General features: G+C 49.3%; 1 protein-coding gene across 1 annotated transcript; it reads right to left on the bottom strand.

Annotated features, from left to right (window-relative positions):
- Positions 1–289: 289 nt before the first annotated feature.
- On the bottom strand, positions 290–18,116 carry lrp6 (low density lipoprotein receptor-related protein 6). Its single transcript, XM_044108481.1, has 23 exons — positions 17,785–18,116; positions 15,473–15,869; positions 15,109–15,306; positions 14,841–15,037; positions 14,583–14,717; positions 13,120–13,516; positions 12,879–13,050; positions 10,870–11,086; positions 9,837–10,126; positions 9,535–9,761; positions 9,277–9,461; positions 8,413–8,736; positions 8,135–8,337; positions 7,635–7,828; positions 7,314–7,504; positions 6,368–6,577; positions 5,789–5,914; positions 5,476–5,712; positions 5,170–5,280; positions 4,868–5,101; positions 4,664–4,800; positions 4,500–4,597; positions 290–2,483 (listed from the first exon to the last, which is right to left on the bottom strand). The coding sequence occupies exons 1-23, from the start codon at positions 17,837–17,839 to the stop codon at positions 2,186–2,188; spliced, it is 4,833 nt and encodes a 1,610-aa protein (XP_043964416.1). The 5' UTR covers positions 17,840–18,116; the 3' UTR covers positions 290–2,185.
- Positions 18,117–18,751: the final 635 nt, after the last annotated feature.

Below are 18,751 nucleotides of genomic sequence, written 5' to 3'. Positions count from 1 at the left end.
AAACAGAATCAGCATCTGATGAGTAATGAGCCGATAGCGGCAGCTGGAGCAAAACCCGTCCACCTTTCTACTTCCTGCGAGCCTCTACTGTCCACTTCCCCTCTCTGCCACAGCACCACCTGCAGGCCGGAAGAGAGTCTGCAGGACCAATGAGCAAATCATCATCATTTAGTGTTCATCTGTAATCTGTCCGGAAACTCAGCAAACAGAAAATCCTCCAAAACCTGATGGAGAGTAATTTGGTGGAAATCTGTGAAAAACATTTCAGATAAAAACACAAACACCAGCATCAAATCAACAGTTCTCATTTATTTCACTGTAACTGAATTATTTCCCTCAGATGGTTCATTAGTGGCTTTTAAAATCAGATCACAGGTTTGATTCCAGTTCAGCTTAAAGAGGTTTTTAAAGATTTTTGTTCACATCTGATGTCCCAGATTTTAAAAACCGACGGCGCAGAGCACACTCTAGCATCGCCTCAGCTTGAGTCACTTGGTACCGAATAAAATCAGACAAGAAAACCGTCTAAAGTGCAGAAATGAGAACTTTTCCGCCAGAAGAGAGCACATGTAAAGGAGCAGGGTTGAAATACAGGCAACATCGTCTGAGGATGCATGGAGGAGAAACGGAGGCTCAGAGGGGCCAAAAACTGATTGTAGAGGAGGTACGGTGAAACAGGAGGGTCAAAACCTGAATGAAGAGGAAGCATGGAGACTTGGAATGGTCAAAAATCTATATTTGGAGACTGTACGAAGGCTCAGAAGAACTACAAATGGAACATGGAGGACGTATGGCGGCTCAGAAAGACCAAGAGTTAAATGTTAAGAAGGTAAGGAGACCCAAGATGGCCAAAAATTAAATGTGGAGGAAATACAAAGACGTGGGATGGTCAGACACTATGTGGTCATGCAGTACCAGAACTCAGGTCACGGAGGCTCAGGCTAGTAAAAAAAACGTAACGTCTGAGCTGTATGGGAGCTTCCAAGTGACCAAAACTTAGTGATGTGGCAATACGGAGACCAAGGACAGACAGAAACTGTGTATGATATTCAGAGACCCTGTACTGCCAGAGTCAGGCAACCACAAAAGGACGATTTAAGGTATATGGAAGTCCTGTAGTGCCAAGACGTTTTGTGGAGGCCTTAGAGGTTCTGGACTGGCAGCAGACTGTGAACAAGTATCAAGGCCGTATGGAGACAGCGTAGAAAAACACGCTGGTCAGATTTTGGTGTTAATGTTTAAAAACTCGTTAAGGTCTCCATTTAATCAACCAATCAGAGCTTTCTGTGAGGGGGCGGGGCTCCAACCCGTCCAGCTGCCCTGGGTTCTTTGTGCTTTCTCAGGTCTGAGCCGGACCTCCTCGGCTCTGGTCAGACCTGCTAGAGATTGTCTGGACTGGTGCTGGTGCGGTTCTGACTGGGACCGGGTTCAAGGGGTCAGGGAGTGACCTCTGACCCCTGCGTCCTGATGCCGAGGACAGTAAAAACGAGGACAAGTTGTGAGATTGTCAGCGATTCTGTAGAAAAATAGAAGGAGGGAATAAAAAAGAGGAATGAAGAGCTGCAGGCGAGACATTTACATCGATTCTCTATATAGCTTATAAATACGTATCTACACAGTATGTGGTACAAAAATACTAGAGCTTTCAGTGGGGATTTCAAAATAAAAGCACATGTAGCTGTGGCACTGCTCAGGCACAGGTTGTGATGATGATGAGGAGCAGATCTTCCTCGTGGTGTGAGAACAGGCGAGGGCGGGGCCAGCGTGTGGTTGTACGGAGGCCCGACGGGGACAAAACTATGACGCCCCGCCCCAGAACCCCAGAGTGGGCGGGGCCTGTGGCTGCTGCTTGTATTTGGCATCAGGAGTCCGACTGGCCGGCGCCGCCGCGGTGGGTCCCGTTGGGCGCCGGCGCGGTCCCGTTTGACTTTAAGGCAACTATTCTCTGTGGCGAGTTTAATAAAAGCTTCTGTTAAAAATGTACAAATTACAAACTCTATGGCATCATCATCATCATCATCATCAGTATAGAAAATATATAAATATGATTTCTCTGTTCTGTACAAATGTTCTGCAGCTCGCCATCCTCCGGTTCCCTTTTAGCGCCGCCGCAGTGTCTTCCCGTTTTCTCTTTTCGACTCGGATATCAACAATTGTTATATACAGGAAGGGGGCGGGGCTTGGCTCACGAGGAGTCCGTGCACGGGGACGGCGGCGGCGGGTACAGGTGGTGGGAATAGCTGCGTTCTGTGTATGGCGACGGCGGGCAGCTTTCGCAGTTCTCCTCCGCCGACAGGTACTGGCTGCGCGGTGTGGGCGGCGGCGGGAACGGCTCCGAGTCGTAGTTGAGGTCGCTGGTGTAGCCCTTGGCGGCGGCGGTGGATTTGAGCGGCCGGCGGCCCGGCGTGTAGTCGCTGTCGCAGACGTCGGTGCTGCAGGGCGTGGTGGGCGGGGCAAAGTGGCGGTAGGTGTAGGGCCGGTAACTGGAAGGATGAAAACATCAGTTTATATCCACCAATCTATGGAGAACCAAATGTATGGCAAGCTAGTTTAACATAAAATCAGCTGATTTTCACATTCTGAGTAGACAGAAAAACAGCCAAAGATTTGTTCAGTTTGAACGGATCAAATGCTTTTCAAGATGGCGTCACTGAGTGGCCAAGCACCTGGGATTACAATTCCAGATATGACAAACCTAATCAGGACTCAAAGGTACACGAAAGGCCCCCTAGTGCTGCCACTGAGCTGCCCAAACAACTGCCAGCAGGAGGCAAAAAACCCATGGAAGCTTTTAGCTGAAATTCAGTAAGATTTTAAAAACATGTTCACATGAGATCTGCATCTTATTAAACCCAAAATCTGGTCAGTTTTCAGTCAGAAAGGCTGAAGCTGTGAAGAGAGAGAGGGAACCGATTTCCTTAATAACTCGGGATCGGTCAGAGGATTGTATCTTTATATTGCAACAAGAAACTTTATTGTTGTTTTACATCTCAAACAGACTTTGTTCTAATAAGATTTTTCTCCTGAATTGATTTCCAACCTCTGGCAGCAAAATGCTTCCATAAAAACTGCTTCATAAATCTGAATATAAATAAGGAGCAAAAGGTTCTGCTGTCGACGCGCTGGAAATGGAGCATTTTCAAAAAATCTCTCATTTCTCATGGAAATTTGAAAGTGCTTCATAAATTTGGGACTTTTTGACAGAATAATGATTCAAGAAATCAAAGATGTTGTTTTGTCTGCTACCGACGTTATTTATACCTAAAAACAGCTTTAAGGAGCAAAAGCTGCTCCGGTACCAAACATTCCCCAACGGACAATCTGAGCAGATTGACGAGGAATAATAATAATAATAATAATAATGATAATGATGAGTCATTAATAATGATAATAATAATAATAATGATAATGATAATAATATTAATAATAATAATAATAATAATGATGATGATAATAATAATAATAATGATAATAATAATGATAATAATAATGATCATAATAATGATAATAATAATAATAATAATGATAATGATGAGTCATTAATAATGATAATAATAATAATAATGATAATAATAATGATAATAATAATAATAATAATGATAATGATAATAATAATAATGATAATAATAATAATAATAATAATAATAATAATAATAATAATAATAATAATAATAATAATAATGATAATAATAATAATGATAATAATAATAATAATGATAATAATAATAATAATAATGATGAGTCATTAATAATGATAATAATAATAATAATGATAATAATAATAATAATAATGATAATAATAATAATAATAATAATAATAATAATGATAATAATAATAATAATGATAATAATAATAATAATAATAATAATAATAATAATAATGATGAGTCATTAATAATGATAATAATAATAATGATAATAATAATAATAATAATAATGATAATAATAATAATAATGATAATAATAATAATAATGATAATAATAATAATAATAATAATAATAATAATAATGATAATAATAATAATAATAATGATGAGTCATTAATAATGATAATAATAATAATAATGATAATAATAATGATAATAATAATAATAATAATAATAATGATGAGTCATTAATAATGATAATAATGACTGCAGCATGACGTCATGCTGACTGGTCAAAACGTTAATTCAAGATATCAGCATGGAAAACTAATCCAGATTAAAAACATTCAGGATCTCTTTAATTTATCGGAGAGGATTTGAAAGGAATCATGACGAGTCAGAAATAAAGTCCAGATGTTCCTGTTTGTTTTGCTGAGTCATTATTTGTTTCAATCTGTTTCTAAACATCAATTAATGGCGTCTCAGATTTACGTTATGCAGATATTTTCAATAATCTGACGTCATTTAGTCCGAATATAACCAGAAATCTGAATTAACATGTTTGGGTAAAACTGCCTGCCATAGAGACGCAGGCCTGATCCGCCTGGTGGTTCCGACCCGGCCTGTCAGTACCTGTAGGAGCGGTGGGTGGAGGGGCTGTTGGAGGAGTAGCCGAACTCCAGGGTGTACTGGGAGCGGACGGTGGCGGGCGACGGCGGCGGGTTCAAGATCTGGAAGACAGACAGCATGAGACCAGAACCGGAACCGGAACCGGAACCGGTCGGGTCGGGTCTCACCGGGGGGAAGTAGGTGCCCTTGGTGCTGGAGGAGCTGCTGGACGACGCTCCGGTGACGTGGGCGCGGTCGTACGGAGGGCCGCTACTGCCGCCCATGATGCTCAGGGAGCCAATCACAGACTTCCCTCTGGACATACCTGCAGACAGAGAGCGGGTCAGAACCGGGTCAGAACCGGCCCCACCCCCCGGCGCGACCCGCCTTACCCGGCAGCGAGCCGGACAGCGACCCGGGATGCGGCACGTATCCGAGCGGCACCGAGGCCTGGCCGTGGACCACGAAGTCGTTGGCGACCGTCTCGCCGTCGTCCTTCATGTGGGGGCAGAGGACGCGCTGGCACACGAAGTAGATGGCGCCCACCACAAACAGCGCCATCACCACGGCAACGATGGAGCTGATGGTGCTGTTGGTCGGCGCCGGCAGCTCCGGCGGATCTGGAACTACAGGAGAGCGTCGGCACAAGGAGAACACCAGAACCGGGTCGGAGCCGGGTCGGGACCAGACTCACAGCAGTCCGTCTCGTCCGAGTTGTCGCTGCAGTCCGTGTTGTGGTCGCACTTCTTGTGGATCCCGATGCACTGGCCGTTGGCGCAGGAGAACTGGTCTGCTGGACACCGGACTGGGAACAGAACCAGAACACATCAGAACCAGACCTGGGAGAGATCCCCACATCTGGGATAAAGGTTCAGACACGTCAGCTTCTATCGAGGTTTTTTCCTGGTTTTGGTTCTGGACTGGTTTGGGCCCAGTTTAGTGGAGAACTAAAACAATGGAGATTATTTTAGCCTCTGGATCTGGACCGGACCCGGATCACCTTCACACTTGTTCTCGTCGGACCCGTCCTGGCAGTTGACCTCCCCGTTGCAGCGCTCGCTCTGCTCCACGCACTGCCGGCTGTCGCACTGGAACTCGGACTCGGAGCAGACGGGGCATTCCTTCTCGTCGCTGTGGTCGTCGCACTCGGGGAAGCCGTCGCACCGCCAGGAGTTGGGGATGCAGTCCACCTCTCCGGAGACGCAGGCGAACTGGTCGGGCGAGCAGGTGGGCGGTTCTGAGGAGAGAGAGAGGACGGGTCAACGGGTCGCCCCCGGCGGCGCGGCGCGGTGGCGGCGCGGCCACGGGCTCACCTCCGCAGGTGAGCTCGTCGGACAGCAGCACCAGGTGGACGGGGCAGGAGCAGCGCGTGGTTCCGTCGCCCTTCACGATGCAGATGTGGGAGCAGCCGCCGTTGTCCCGGGTGCACGGATGGTTTCCTGCAGGAGGAAACAGGAAGTTAGAGCTGAACCCAGTTAAACCAGAACTCAGGCTCGTCGGGTTTGGTTCTGACTCACTTTAGTTTTGGTCTAAATTGGTTTTAGATCATTTCAGCTAGAAAACTATTTAAAATCTGTTGTTTTTCTGGTCTGAAGGTCTGGACGTCCCAGACGTTTCCGGTTTCATTTGGTGTTTTTCTGTGGTTTTGTTTGTGGACTGGTCAAAGACTGACTGGAAATGTTTTCAGTCTAAAACTGGTTTTTGAACTGGTTCTGGCCTCAGTTTGGGACTGGTTCTGGGTTTGAGACGTCTTTAGACAGTTTAATTTAGACTCAAGTTTTGGTTTTGAGGATGTTTTATTCTGGGTTTGGGTCTGGTTCTGGACAGTCTTAGACTAATTTTGCTAGCTGCTGCCATGTCAGTCTACGTTCCGTCGGTGGCGGTGGACTCACGGTACTCGTGCATGTCGATCTCGTGGACGGCGTGGATGTCGCTCAGGTAGGCGACCCGCGCCTGCACCTTGGTGCGGCCCTCCCTCGTCGTCTTGTCGATGCGTTCGATCATCTGCTGCTGCTTGTCGATCCAATACAGGTGGTTCCCGAACACCGTCAGGCCCACCGGCTGCAGGATGTTTGAGTCCGCGATCACAATCCGATTGGCTCCTGCAGTGCTCACCAAAATAAAAGCACCAGGGAGAAAAAAACAAGGGCGAGAACTTCAGGAACAAAGGCAACGAAATGGGAGAGGAGGCAGGAGGGAGAGGGGGGGACACCGTTAAACACGCCTTTAACCTGAGCTCAGGATGATCAGAATGAGCTTCAGTCAACATTTGGTCATCGACAGGAATTTAACTAGACTTTATTATATATTTCTGGGTTAAAGTTTAGTACTCTTTTGTTCAATTTTTGTTTGCTTTTTCAGCATTCTTTGACTTGTGTATGGAAAGGTTAGAAAAGACAGAAATAAGTATTTTATTGATGCAGTCATTCTCTTCACTCATGGAGGAAAACCTAAAGCCTCTGCAGCTTTAGAGAACATCAGGGTTCATGTTCATCTGACAGAACTAGGAAATAAATTCAGGAGAAGTTTCTAATTTAAACGAGATTAAAAAAACAGCTAGATTTATATCTCATTAACATCAAAATATCTTCTTTTCTTTGATTATTTGTATCGATGGACAAACTGCTGTTCCTCTGGATGGCCTGCAGGGGGCACCAACTGAAACTAAAATATCAGATTTATCTCAGTGAGTCTTCCAGAGTTTCTACATCAAAGCTTTTTTCGCCATCTGGGAGGGTCAAAGGTCATGGTTTCCAGCAGGTAAGTCCAGGGTGGCTTCCTGTCGGGTCCTGCTTCCTGTCAGATTCTGCTTCCAGTCGGGTCTTTAACAGAACTCACCTGACAGGTCGCTGCTCTCAATGCGGCGCAGATCTGAGTCGACCCAGAACAGCTTTCCTGCCTTGTTGTCCACAGCCAGCGCCACGGGTTTTCCCAGGTTGCTGAAGAACAGAACCTCACGCTCCGTCCCATCCAGCGCCGCCCGCTCAATCTTGGGTGAGCGGTCCTGCAGGTTGGTGAAGTACATGTACCTGTGGAACAGGTTCTGTTAGTGTGAGTGACCTGTTTGCTAGCACCCATTGCTAACAAACAGGTCATTTATACAAGTTCTGTTCTGTTGCCGACCCAGGGCCCGGCACTGGGAGAACCACTCGGACTCACCCTCTCTCTGGGTTCACCACGATGGCCCGCGGCTTGTCGTGCTCGCCCCGCAGAACCACACCGACCCGGCTGCCATCCGTCCGGGTCACATTGATGACGTTGGTCACTTCGCTGGTCCAGTAGATGAAGCGGCTGAAGATGTCAATGCTGAGATCAAAAGGTCCGAGAAGGGAGCTGGACACCACCGTCACACTCTAACAGAACCAGAACCAGACAGAACACGGCCAACTGGATCAGGACCCTCTGATATACTAGTGTCAGCTTCCATACTGTTCATTTTCATTATTTACTTTTTCCCTTCATCAGCTACTTATTCTTAGCTGATAATCACTTGTGAAAATTGCTGTGGTTAAGCTAATGCTGCCCTGGTTAGCATAACGCTAATGCTAATCCATACAAACCCTTCCCGCTTCAGCGTTGGGTCTACAACCTCCCTGAGCTAACCGTCAGAACCCAAAGGAGTTGGATCAAAGTTGCTTCGGTCGGGTCAGCTTCCCCACCTGGTTGCCGTCCTCCTGGGCGCGGCGAATGACGTTCTGCTTGGAGTCGATCCAGTACAGCTGCTTGTCCAGCGGGTCGTAGTCAATGGCCCGGACGTTCTTCAGGTTCTGAATGGGCAGGACGATGTCGGGGCTCTGCTGCTCGTCGATCACCATGCGGTTGATGGCCGCCTTCTGGCTGAAGAGCAGGAACGCCGTGGGAGCTGAGGGTGACGAGCAGAGCGATCAGAGACCTGAGCAAAACCCGTCCAGGTAGCGGCCGAGTCCGGGTGGCTCACCGCTGCACGTCTTGTTGTCGCGGTTGAGGGAGAAGTGGGCGGGGCATCCGCAGACGAAGCCGCTGGGCACGGCGAGGCACAGATGGGAGCAGTGGCCGTTGGTGGAGGCACAGGCGTTCCAGCCGGCCTGCCGGGACGAGTGGAACACCAGGATGTCCATCACGTAGTCCAGGTGTCCCTGGATCAGGGTCCGGTTCTGGCCGCTCGTCTTGTTGGCCCGCTCGATGCTGCGGTGGCTCCAGTCCGTCCAGTAGATGTAGTCCTGGTACTGGGTGAGGCCGAACGGGTGAGGCAGGTCGTCGGCAATCACCTCTCGCTCCTTGCCTGCAAGTTGAGAAATAGGAAAAATCATGACAAAACCAGAACCAGACCAAGACCGGGTTCGACCGGTACCAAAAAACAGCCATTTTTGTTTGCACAGACTCTTATGAGTCCAAGACTGGGCAATGAAAATGGTCCATAAGTCTTAAACCCCACAACCAGTCCAGTACCCGTCCAAAACCAGTTCAGAACCAAACTGGGTCCGATTGGTTCTGTGAAATTCAGCCAGTTTCTATTCACACAGACGAGTCCAAGAACCAGTTTCAAACCCGTCGAGTTCTGGTCCAGTCAGGTTAGCCGGCGCTGTAGAACTTTCTGAGCAGCTTTTTAACAGACGACCCGAAAACCCGTCAGCAGCTGCAGAACCTGATCCGAGTTCTGTGAAGGTCCGACCCAGGTGAGTGAGGTGGACGTTACCAGAACCTTAACCGCCAGGGCCCAGTCGTAGGTTCCCCTGGTTCCACCCGGAGGAGCACCTGCTGGGTTTGTACCCCGGGGTTCTGGAGGTTCTGTCCGGTTCTGTCCGGTTCTGCGGGTCCTTACCCAGCATGTTGGAGGACTCGATGAGCGTGGTGTCCAGGTCGGCCCAGTACAGGCGCCGCTCGGCGTAGTCGATGGTGAGTCCGTTGGCCCGGCCCACGTTCGACACCAGCGTGATGCGGCCGGTTCCGTCCATGGCGGCCCGGTCGATCTTGGGCTTCCCGCCCCACTCGGTCCAGTACATGTACCTGCAGGGATGGGAACGGGTCAAAACGGAACCGGGTCGGAACAGGACCGGGCCCAGGAGAAGCGGAGCCTCACCCCTCAGCCGGGTCCAGCGCCAGGGCCCGTGGGCTGTCCAGGTCCTTCCAGACCAGAACCTGGCGGTGCTGCCCGTCCAGCTTGGCCACCTCGATGCGGTTGGTTCCGGTGTCGGCCCAGTACAGGTTCTTGCCCAGCCAGTCCACCGCCATGCCTTCTGGGTAATCCAGGCCGAATTGGACCACGTGCTCCAGCGCGCTGCCGTTCATGAAGGCCCGGCTGATGGTCTGCAGAACCAAAGGGAGGACCGGTCAGAGGCCGGTTCCGGTGGTTCTGGAGGTCCGGCCCGGGCCCAGACCCACCTTGAGCGTGATGTCGGTCCAGTAGATGCGGTTGTCGGTGATGTCGAAGTCGAGGGCGGAGGCCTCCTTGACGCCGGTGAGCGGGATGGCCACGGTGTTGCTGTTGGTCTCCAGGGAGATGCGGCGGATGTCGGTGTGGCGCGAGAAGAGCAGGAAGGCCTCCGGGACGATGCAGCTCTGCAGGTCGCCCAGCAGCTCCAGGCCGTTCGGGCAGCCGCACCGCACGCCGTGAGGCGTGTGCAGGCACAGGTGGCTGCAGCCGCCATTACTGTCAGCGCACGGGTTGGTCCCTGCACAGGCAGAACCACAGTCAGAACCGGAGCCAGAACCAGAACCAGAACCAGAACCAGAACCAGAACAGACCCTTCCCTGTTTCTCTCTGCTACGCTGCAGTTAGCAGAGCCTGTCATGAATGCTAGTTAGCATAGCAGAAACAGTGTTTTCTGTCACAGTAGGCTGTTTCTCCACCATGATCACATTTAGCAGCGCGTACATGAGGATGATTGACAGCAAGAAGCCCCAACTTTTGGCTCTGATTGGCTGTTTTTGGTTCATTTCGTCAGGCAGCAGCTCAGGGAGATCCATCTGACTTCAACAAACGTAAAAACCTTTTCTTTAATAAATGTTACAAAGGTAGGATGGAAGTTCATAAACAAAAATTAAAAACAAACTCTGTGGGTCAGAAAAGCCCACCATGAGATTGCTTATTTCAGCGCTTCAGTGTCATAAAAATGTTCACTGAGATATGGAGGCCTTAAGAAGGTTCAAAGGTCATAGTGCTGACACTGACCAATCACATGTTAAGCTTAAGTGGAGTTAAACTTAATTCACCTTTTTTCTGGAAACTGATAATTCACATCAAACTAAACATATTTGAACAGTGTTGCCGTTCTTCTTTCCCCACCACCAGGTGGCGCTAATGCACACCTAATACCTGTTTGCCAACAGCCAACAAACTCAAGAAGAAGAAGGGAAGGAAAGGTTCAGAGCTTCCGGGGTAGGCCCCGCCCCCTTGTGACATCAGCGGACTCACCGGCGACGCGGTGCAGGTGAGTGGCCTTCAGGCCCATCAGGTCGGGCAGCTGGTCGATGATGAACTCGCGCTCGGCGGTGCGTTTGTGGACGCGCTCGATGCTGCGGCGCTGCCAGTCCGTCCAGTAGACGAAGTCGCCCAGCAGGCTGAAGCCAAAGATGTGAGGAAGTTTGTCCTCTACCAGCACCCGTCGGCCCGTCCCGTTCATGTTCATCACCTGCACACACACACACACACACACACACACACACACACACACACACACACACACACACACACAATAAGAACAAAAAGATTTAAATCAAGCCAATGAAATATTCCAAATTTAGTTTTTTGTGCCAAATTTATCACAGATCCAAAACTTTCCAACATCTGCTGCATTAAAAGACTTTTAGTTTTTAAATTCCTTTGGGTTTAAGAAATTTATTCTGTTCTAAAAACAGAATTTGTGTCACTTTCTTTCAAAACATTTGCTATATTAGTGAAGTTTAATATATCAGATGAAAGCTGATTTGAGTTCAGTGAAGTTGATTTTTGGAAAAGTTTGGTAATAATGTAGATTAAAACAAACTGCAGCTGGACCACAGACGGCCCCTGAACCACACGTTGGACACCGCTGCTCTGAAGCAAACCGGATTAACCTTCAGCTGCATGAAGAGAAATATAAGAACTGATCTAAGGAGGAAAACCAGCCGGGCGGTGGCAGCATCATGCTGAGGACACAATGAGCATCTGAAACCGGCCGCTGGGCCCGGTTGGACTGTCCAACAGAACCAGGTGACCTCTGTTCCTCATGAGGTCACCAGCTCATAATAATCTGGAATAATCTGGAATAATCTGTCCCTCAGCAGATCCAACCAGATCTGTTCTGATCAACAAGATAAAACCTGGTTCTGATCCGGTTCTGATGAATGTGCAGGTCGGCGGTGTGCAGCGCTGTGATTGGCTGTCGCCGGGTAAATTAGGAGTTTCCATCGAGAGCGCCGAACCCAGCCGGCTGGATCGGACCGCAGCGCGGTTCTAAATGGAACCGACCACAGCTGGAGAGCCGGGCCACAATCAGAACCAGATGTGGTTCTGAGTGGACCAGACCGGTTCTGATCGGACATATGATCCAGATCAGTCTGTGTTTTCAAAGCTTCCAGCCTGAATGCCTGGTTGAAGTTCCCAGATTTCTCCCAGAAGTCTTTGCAAATGGTTCTTTGTTTTCCAACTCACTCATCTTTCCTTCGGAACCGGGTCTGACCGGTCCAGAATACCTGGTTCTGATTGGCCAGGAACTCCTCACTCTGATTGGTTCATTTCTTTACTAGCTTTGATTGGCTGTTAGCCCTTAAATGCGATTGGTAGATGGACTCACCGGGTTACCTTTGGTCCTAAAGAGGAAGAATCTAGAGTTATAGATCTAGTTATAAATGTAGTTATAGATCTAGAACTATAGATGTAGAATTATAGATCTAGAGTCAGCACAGGTTCAGTTCTCCCATCTGGAAACTTGAGATCAGGCTGACCTCTGACCTCTGGGTTCCACAGTGGGTCTTCTAGCAGCTGCAGAACTTTTCCAGAACCAGACTAAAGTCTCAGATCAGAGAAACTCATCCAGGCTTTAGTTTCTCTTTAGTGGCTTTGATTCCTGCAGCAGCGTCTACACAGGTCTGATTGACAACCCAACGGTCCAGAACGCTGCTGCTGGAGTTCTGACTAGAACCAGCAGTTCTACGGTTCTACGTCAGCCGGTTCTACATTCCTTCCTGAAAGACTTTAATCTGCTGGTAGTTCATAAATCATTGGACGGATTAAAGATCTGCTGCTGGACCAACCTGCTGGTTCTGGTTCTGCTCTGCATCAGAACCAGAACCAAACATAGAGAAGCAGCATTCAGCTTCTATGACCACAGATCTGGAACAAACTTCCAGAAACCTGAAAAACGGCCAAAAACCTGAGTTCCTTTAAACCCGACTCCGGGTCTGACCCGGTTCTGTTGGACCAGAACCGGAGCCTGGACTGACCTCGATCTTGTCCGTCTTGGCGTCTCCCCAGTAGATCTGCCGCTGCTCGTAGTCGAGCGCCAGGCCGTTGGGCCAGCCCAGCGACGTGTTCACCATCACCAGCCGCTCCAGCCCGTCCAGGTCGGCCCGCTCGATCTTCGGAACCTCGCCCCAGTCCGTCCAGTACATGTACCTGCGGGTCAAACGGAACCGTCACAGAGCCGTCCCGCGGCCGGTCCGGCGGGCCGGCGGCGGGACTCACCCGGCCACCGGATCCAGGACGATGGCTCTGGGCTCGTCCAGGTCCTCGGAGATCAGGATCTTCCTCATGGTTCCGTCCAGACGGGTCACCTCGACGCGGTCCGTCCCCGTGTCGGTCCAGTACAGGTTCCGGGCGATCCAGTCCACGGCGATGCCGTCCGGGTGGCTGACCTGTGAGGTGACCACGAACTGGGCGTCGCCGCCGTCCAGGCGCGCGCGGCGGATGGCCTTCACGTCGTCGTCCGTCCAGTAGACGTATCCGTCCACCGGGTCGTAGTCGATGGCGATGGCGTGCCGGATGTCGTCCACCTGCAGGATGACGTCGGTGAAGTCCGGCGTGTCCAGGGAGATCTGACGCAGGTCGGTCCGCCGGGCCAGCAGCAGCATCTGGGTCGCACCTGTTAGCATGTTAGCATCAAGCAGGAGTCATTAAAATAAATCATCACCTATCGATCAGAATCAGGGCTCAATCGATTAATCAATTGCTGAAGTGATTCAGTAATCGATCCGTCTGTAACGGTTTACTGACAGAACAACACAGAGCAGGAAGACGATATAAAACAGTGATGGATGAAAAGGCTCCACAAACTGGGAACAATAATAATTATTGATCACCTTCAGTTACCCAGTTATTAGTTAATACTAAAAGTAATCAATCTTTAAATGGTCAGGTGTTCACTAAAGGAAAGCTGTTTTGGTCAACACAATGTTTTCTCATATAAAAAAGGAATTCAATTATTAATCTGTAATTAATAACAGAAGTGGTTCAATAAAAAATCGGTAAATTTTCCTGATCAATTTATTACTAATAAAACTGTTTGCTGCAGCCTTAACATGACATCACATAACCTGAAAATAAATATCTGCTTCCTGATCAAAGCTAAACTACAAACTCCCAGAAGTTTCTGGGAGTTTTCCCAGTTTTCCTGCTGGACCTTCATCCCGTTCCCAGTGCAGAGCTGAGAGGACTTCCTGGTCCTGGAACGCCGCCGCCACATTCCCACCGCCGAGCCGCAACAACGGCCTGAAAGGCGGCTTTGTCCGGGAGCCCCGCCCCCGTGGCCGGCTTCCCACCGAAAAATGTAAACAGAGGAGCCGGCTGGGGGAGGGGCAGGTTGCCATGGCGACGGCAGGTCAGCCCAGCGCCGGCCCGCTTCCAGATCAGAGGAGAACAAAGTCTGGCTCCAAACCTCTCGATCCACTCAATCTGCAAGCTGAGAAAGATTCTGCAAACGATTCGGATCAGACCCACCACACCAGTAACTGGACCGGGTCCAGCCCGACCGGACCTGGTCCAGAACCACCAGGCTGTAGCAGCTTCCAGTTCAAACTGATAATCGTCACAAATAAAGTTTTCAGAATAACTAACGACTTCTAACCAGCTGACATTTAGTTTCCTTCTCTGAGACAGACTGAGACCAGGCTGGGCCCACATGATGATGATGATGATGATGGCGTCCTCACCGTCTCTGCAGGTCCGTCCGTCCTCCAGCATTTGGACTCCGGTGGGACAGGCGCAGCGGTAGAACGGCCGGCTGGGGGACAGCAGGCAGAGGTGGGAGCATCCGGCGTTGCCATGGGAGCAGGGGCTGCTCCGCGCTGCAACACGTCAACACGGAAATGGGTCAGAACCGGCCGGGAGGAGAGCGTAGCAAGTCTGGACGGGTCCAGATACGCGACAGACGCGGTCGATACAAAAGCCCGCAGGCGGCTGAGACTCACAGACGGGCTGCCTCTTGGGGCTGAAGACGTGCAGGTCCATCGGGGAGAAGATGTGGGAGTGGACGATGCGCTGGTCCCGACCCGTCTGCTTCCTGCACGAGTGGATGGAGTGTGTGTTCCAGTCGGTCCAGAACAGGGTGTCCTCGTACAGGGTGAGGGCGAAGGGGTGAGGCAGCTCCCCTTTCACCACCACCTCTCTGCAATACAGCACACACACATCAGACCGGGTCCGGCCCGGCAGAACCGCCTCGGACCCGGCAGCTGGTACCTGGAGGAGCCGTCCAGGTTGCAGCGGTGGATGAAGTTGTGCTTGGCGTCGGCCCAGTAGAGCTTCTGCTGGCCGTAGTCGACCGTCAGCCCGTTGGGCCAGTGGATGTCCTGGTCCACCAGCAGGGACCGGTTGGTCCCGTCCATCCCGGCCCGTTCGATCTTTGGGACCTCGCCCCAGTCCGTCCAGTACATGAACCTGAGGACGACACACGGCTGAGACCATGGGAACAACCCAGAACCAGAACCACCAGGACCACCGGGTCCGTTTCCTTCACATCCAATGAATAGAAAAGTGGTTCTGATCCGACTCCTCTCCAGATACTTCCAGCCCGTTTAGAAGCAACAGAACCATCCGGACTCACCCTCGCTCCGGGTCCAGGGCGATGGCTCTGGGTTGGTCCAGCTCCTGCCAGAACAGAACCTTCCTCAGCGACCCGTCCAGCTCGGCCACCTCGATCCGGTTGGTGTCCGAGTCGGTCCAGTACAGCTTGAGGCCCAGCCAGTCGCAGGCCAGGCCGTCCGGCGCGGCCAGGCCCGGCACCACAATCTGTGCGGCGCCGGCGCCGGTCCGGTTGAAGGAGGTCCGTTTGATGGCCTCCTCGCTGACGTCGCTCCAGTAGATGAGGCCCTGGGCGTAGACGTAATCCACGGCGGCGGCGTCCTCCAGGCCGCCCACCACCACCGTGGCGTTGGCCTTGTCGCGCGCCGCGTCCACCAGGCGCAGGTCCCGCCGGTTGGCGTACAGCAGCAGCGGCTCGCCTGGTGACACACAGGAAGTGGAAACAGAACCAGAACCCGGTTTCAGAACTAATGAAGAACCAATAATTACTGGAATAAACCAAAATATCCTTTGGAGACCATTTTAAGTAGAGATGCGCGATATATCGGTATCGGTATCAGTCCAATAAATCAAACTGAGCCGATATGAACAACAAATATTTGTTATTCTCTTGTTTTTTGTTTCTGGTCATTTTTCCCCAAAAGTGTCAAATCAGAAGTGAAATATGCAGCAATATTTATATTAATATTAATATCAGTGCATCCCTAATTTTAAAGAAGTATATTAATAAAAGTATAATAATGCAAGTTCTCCTAAGGTTTAATTTTGTTTAAAAAAAAAAGTTGGATTATAAAACGTTTTACTGCTATAATGATAAAAGGGGCAATAAGAACCATTTATGACTGAAACCACAAACATATTTCTGTTTCCTTTGGACTCCAGTTTTATTTAAACTGCTCACAATAACTACATTTAGTCAAACTATTTCATAATTTATTGATAATCTCATTAAACACACATCATAAAAGGTAGTAAAATAATCCAGACTTTACAGACGGTTCTGTTTTTTATCTTTCACCTGAATTTACTGAAACAATAAGAAGTCCAAATTCCTATTATAGTAAGAAATTTATCACAATAAAAGACCAACAGTATGATAGATGTCCACCTTTATGTCCAAAATAAATAAGCTTAGTGCTGGAGTCTAAAAAGAGCAGCTCAGCCCACAACCCGAGAGATCCAACAGAACCACCAGAACCGGACTCTGAAACTGTTTTAATGAAGAAAATGTGGAAAATGCCAAAAGTTCCCAACATTGCAGAACCTGGAGGCAGCAGGTGTTCCTTCTAGCACCACTGAAGCACGGTGGAGGTTCCACAGACTGTTCTCCTCACACACATATACAATCTGTAAATCTTATCTGCCATTATTTATCTTGTATTATAAACCTACTAATACATTTATAATCCATTTCCTAACATTCTTGTATAATCTGTATAATCTGTGCATATAGCTCCCATATTTATATTTATATTTATTCTTGTACACCTGTAAATAAATATTTATATCCTGTATAGCACTTCTGGATAGATGCAAACTACATTTCGTTGCTTGTACTTGTGACAGTGCAACAACAATAAAGTTGAATTCTATTATTGTTCTATTCATGCTGAGAGGCTGCAGTGAACCAGAACCAGAACCAGAACCAGAACTCCTCAGCTACCTGGAAAGCTGTCTGCTCCTTTAAATCCAGATTCAAGCGTTTCTGTTTCTGAGGTTTTCCAGGGAAAATTTCCTGGACTTCCTGTTATTCTGTGATTCCGCTGTGCATTAAAGCTAATGGAGACGATGATTCCCAGCGGAGGTTTTCCTGTTTTCCTCCAGGTTTCCCATCAATCTGCAGGTTATGGATGAATTTCCATAGCTGGAGGGTTTTCCAGGGAAGCATCCAATCTGAGTTGCTCTGCTAGAAAACTGATCTTTCTCTGTAATAATATAAGAATCAGAATCAGAACCTATCCTGGTTAACCAGCTGAAAGGCAGCTAGCTAGTTACTTAGTTGGGTAGCAGCTACAACTTGTTAGCTTCGATGCTAACCAGCTTCAATAACTCCTGTTGTTGTTTCCCACATTCCCTCTCTGCTCCAAATTATCATCCCATACTCCTGAATCCAACCAGAACCAGAACCAGACCCCACATCCCTCCCAGAACCGGAACCTACAACTGGACTTATGAGCAGAATTCCCAGGAAAAAGCCTTTTTCCAGAACAAGCTGGATGTTAGCTGGAAGCTAACGTTAGCAGGCCCTGGAAATCTAAACACAAAACCCGAATCCAGCAGGAACCCTGCCACCCTCGGTCCAAACAGCTAGAACCTCCAGAACCAGACCCTTACCTGAGACGAGCCAGCAGGAACCCAACAGCAGCAGGATCCGAAAACACATTCCCATCTTTCTCCCGATCCTGGGCCCAGCCGCCGCGGATCCTCAGCGGAGGATTCCCAGCATTCCCATCATGGCTGCGGCCGCTTCCTCTCAACAAAAACGCTCCGCTCCGGTTCGGTTCGGTTCTGATCAGACTCGGATCCTTCCAGCTTCCATCACAAGCTTCTGTTCGCTTAAGAGTCCGATCCAAAGACTCATATCGTCCCACAGGACCGTCGGTGTCGCTCCGCTGCCAGAAGCCGCTGATGCTCCTCCTCCTCCGCTTTCTATTGTTGTTCTGCCGCACACGGACTGCGCACTGCCGCAACAAAAACACCGCAAACCGCCCGCAACCGCAGAGACCTGCGCATCTGGTCCGAACCACCAGGAGGGACTACTTTATCTCCCCAACTGGCTCTGAAAACGGGCAGGAGAAACCACTGGGAGCCGCGGCGCTTTAGAAAACACCTGGAGCCGAGAGCTGGGGGCCACAACAGGTGGGGGAGGGGAGACAGCCGGGGGGCAACTACAAGCCTGAGGGAGGGTGAGACAGGTCTCCAGGTGTTGGTTCACTGATGTTTTTGTCTGTTCTGTGAAGCATGGAGGTGGCATGATGCTGCCACCTCCATGCTTCACTGCAGGGCCGCGCCGCCGCTTCAACTTCCGCCTTTTTTCTCCAGATGTAGCGAAGCTTCAGATCTCCGTCTGTCAAAGACTTACAGACCAATCCAGATGTTTTTCTGCTCTGACTTGACTGAGCGGCCATGTTGGAGCTGGACTCTCTCACCTCCAGAACCCGTCCAGAACCCGTCCGTCTCAAGTTAGTTAGCTCCACTTTATGGGTTCTTACCTTTCTGTGTATTTGCAATGACATTAGATCCATTATAAATAGCAAAAATAGTAAATTTCACCAAAAGACAAAAAATATATTTAAAATAT

This window comes from Gambusia affinis, linkage group LG23 (assembly GCF_019740435.1).
Source record: "Gambusia affinis linkage group LG23, SWU_Gaff_1.0, whole genome shotgun sequence".
NCBI lineage: Eukaryota > Metazoa > Chordata > Actinopteri > Cyprinodontiformes > Poeciliidae > Gambusia > Gambusia affinis.
The sequence above is the reverse complement of the archived record's forward strand: the minus strand, read 5'-3'. Positions and strand labels throughout refer to the sequence as shown.

What these genes read in the sequence shown, in the direction of transcription:
- lrp6 (XM_044108481.1), bottom strand. Translation starts at nt 17,839, where the DNA reads ATGGGAATGTGTTTTCGGATCCTGCTGCTGTTGGGTTCCTGCTGGCTC. An exon ending in GCCCTGGACCCGGAGCGAGG is followed by an intron (nt 15,307 to 15,472) that starts GTGAGTCCGGAT and finishes TGTCGTCCTCAG; the next exon opens with GTTCATGTACTGGACGGACT. An exon ending in TGAGAGCAGCGACCTGTCAG is followed by an intron (nt 6,578 to 7,313) that starts GTGAGTTCTGTT and finishes TGAGCACTGCAG; the next exon opens with GAGCCAATCGGATTGTGATC.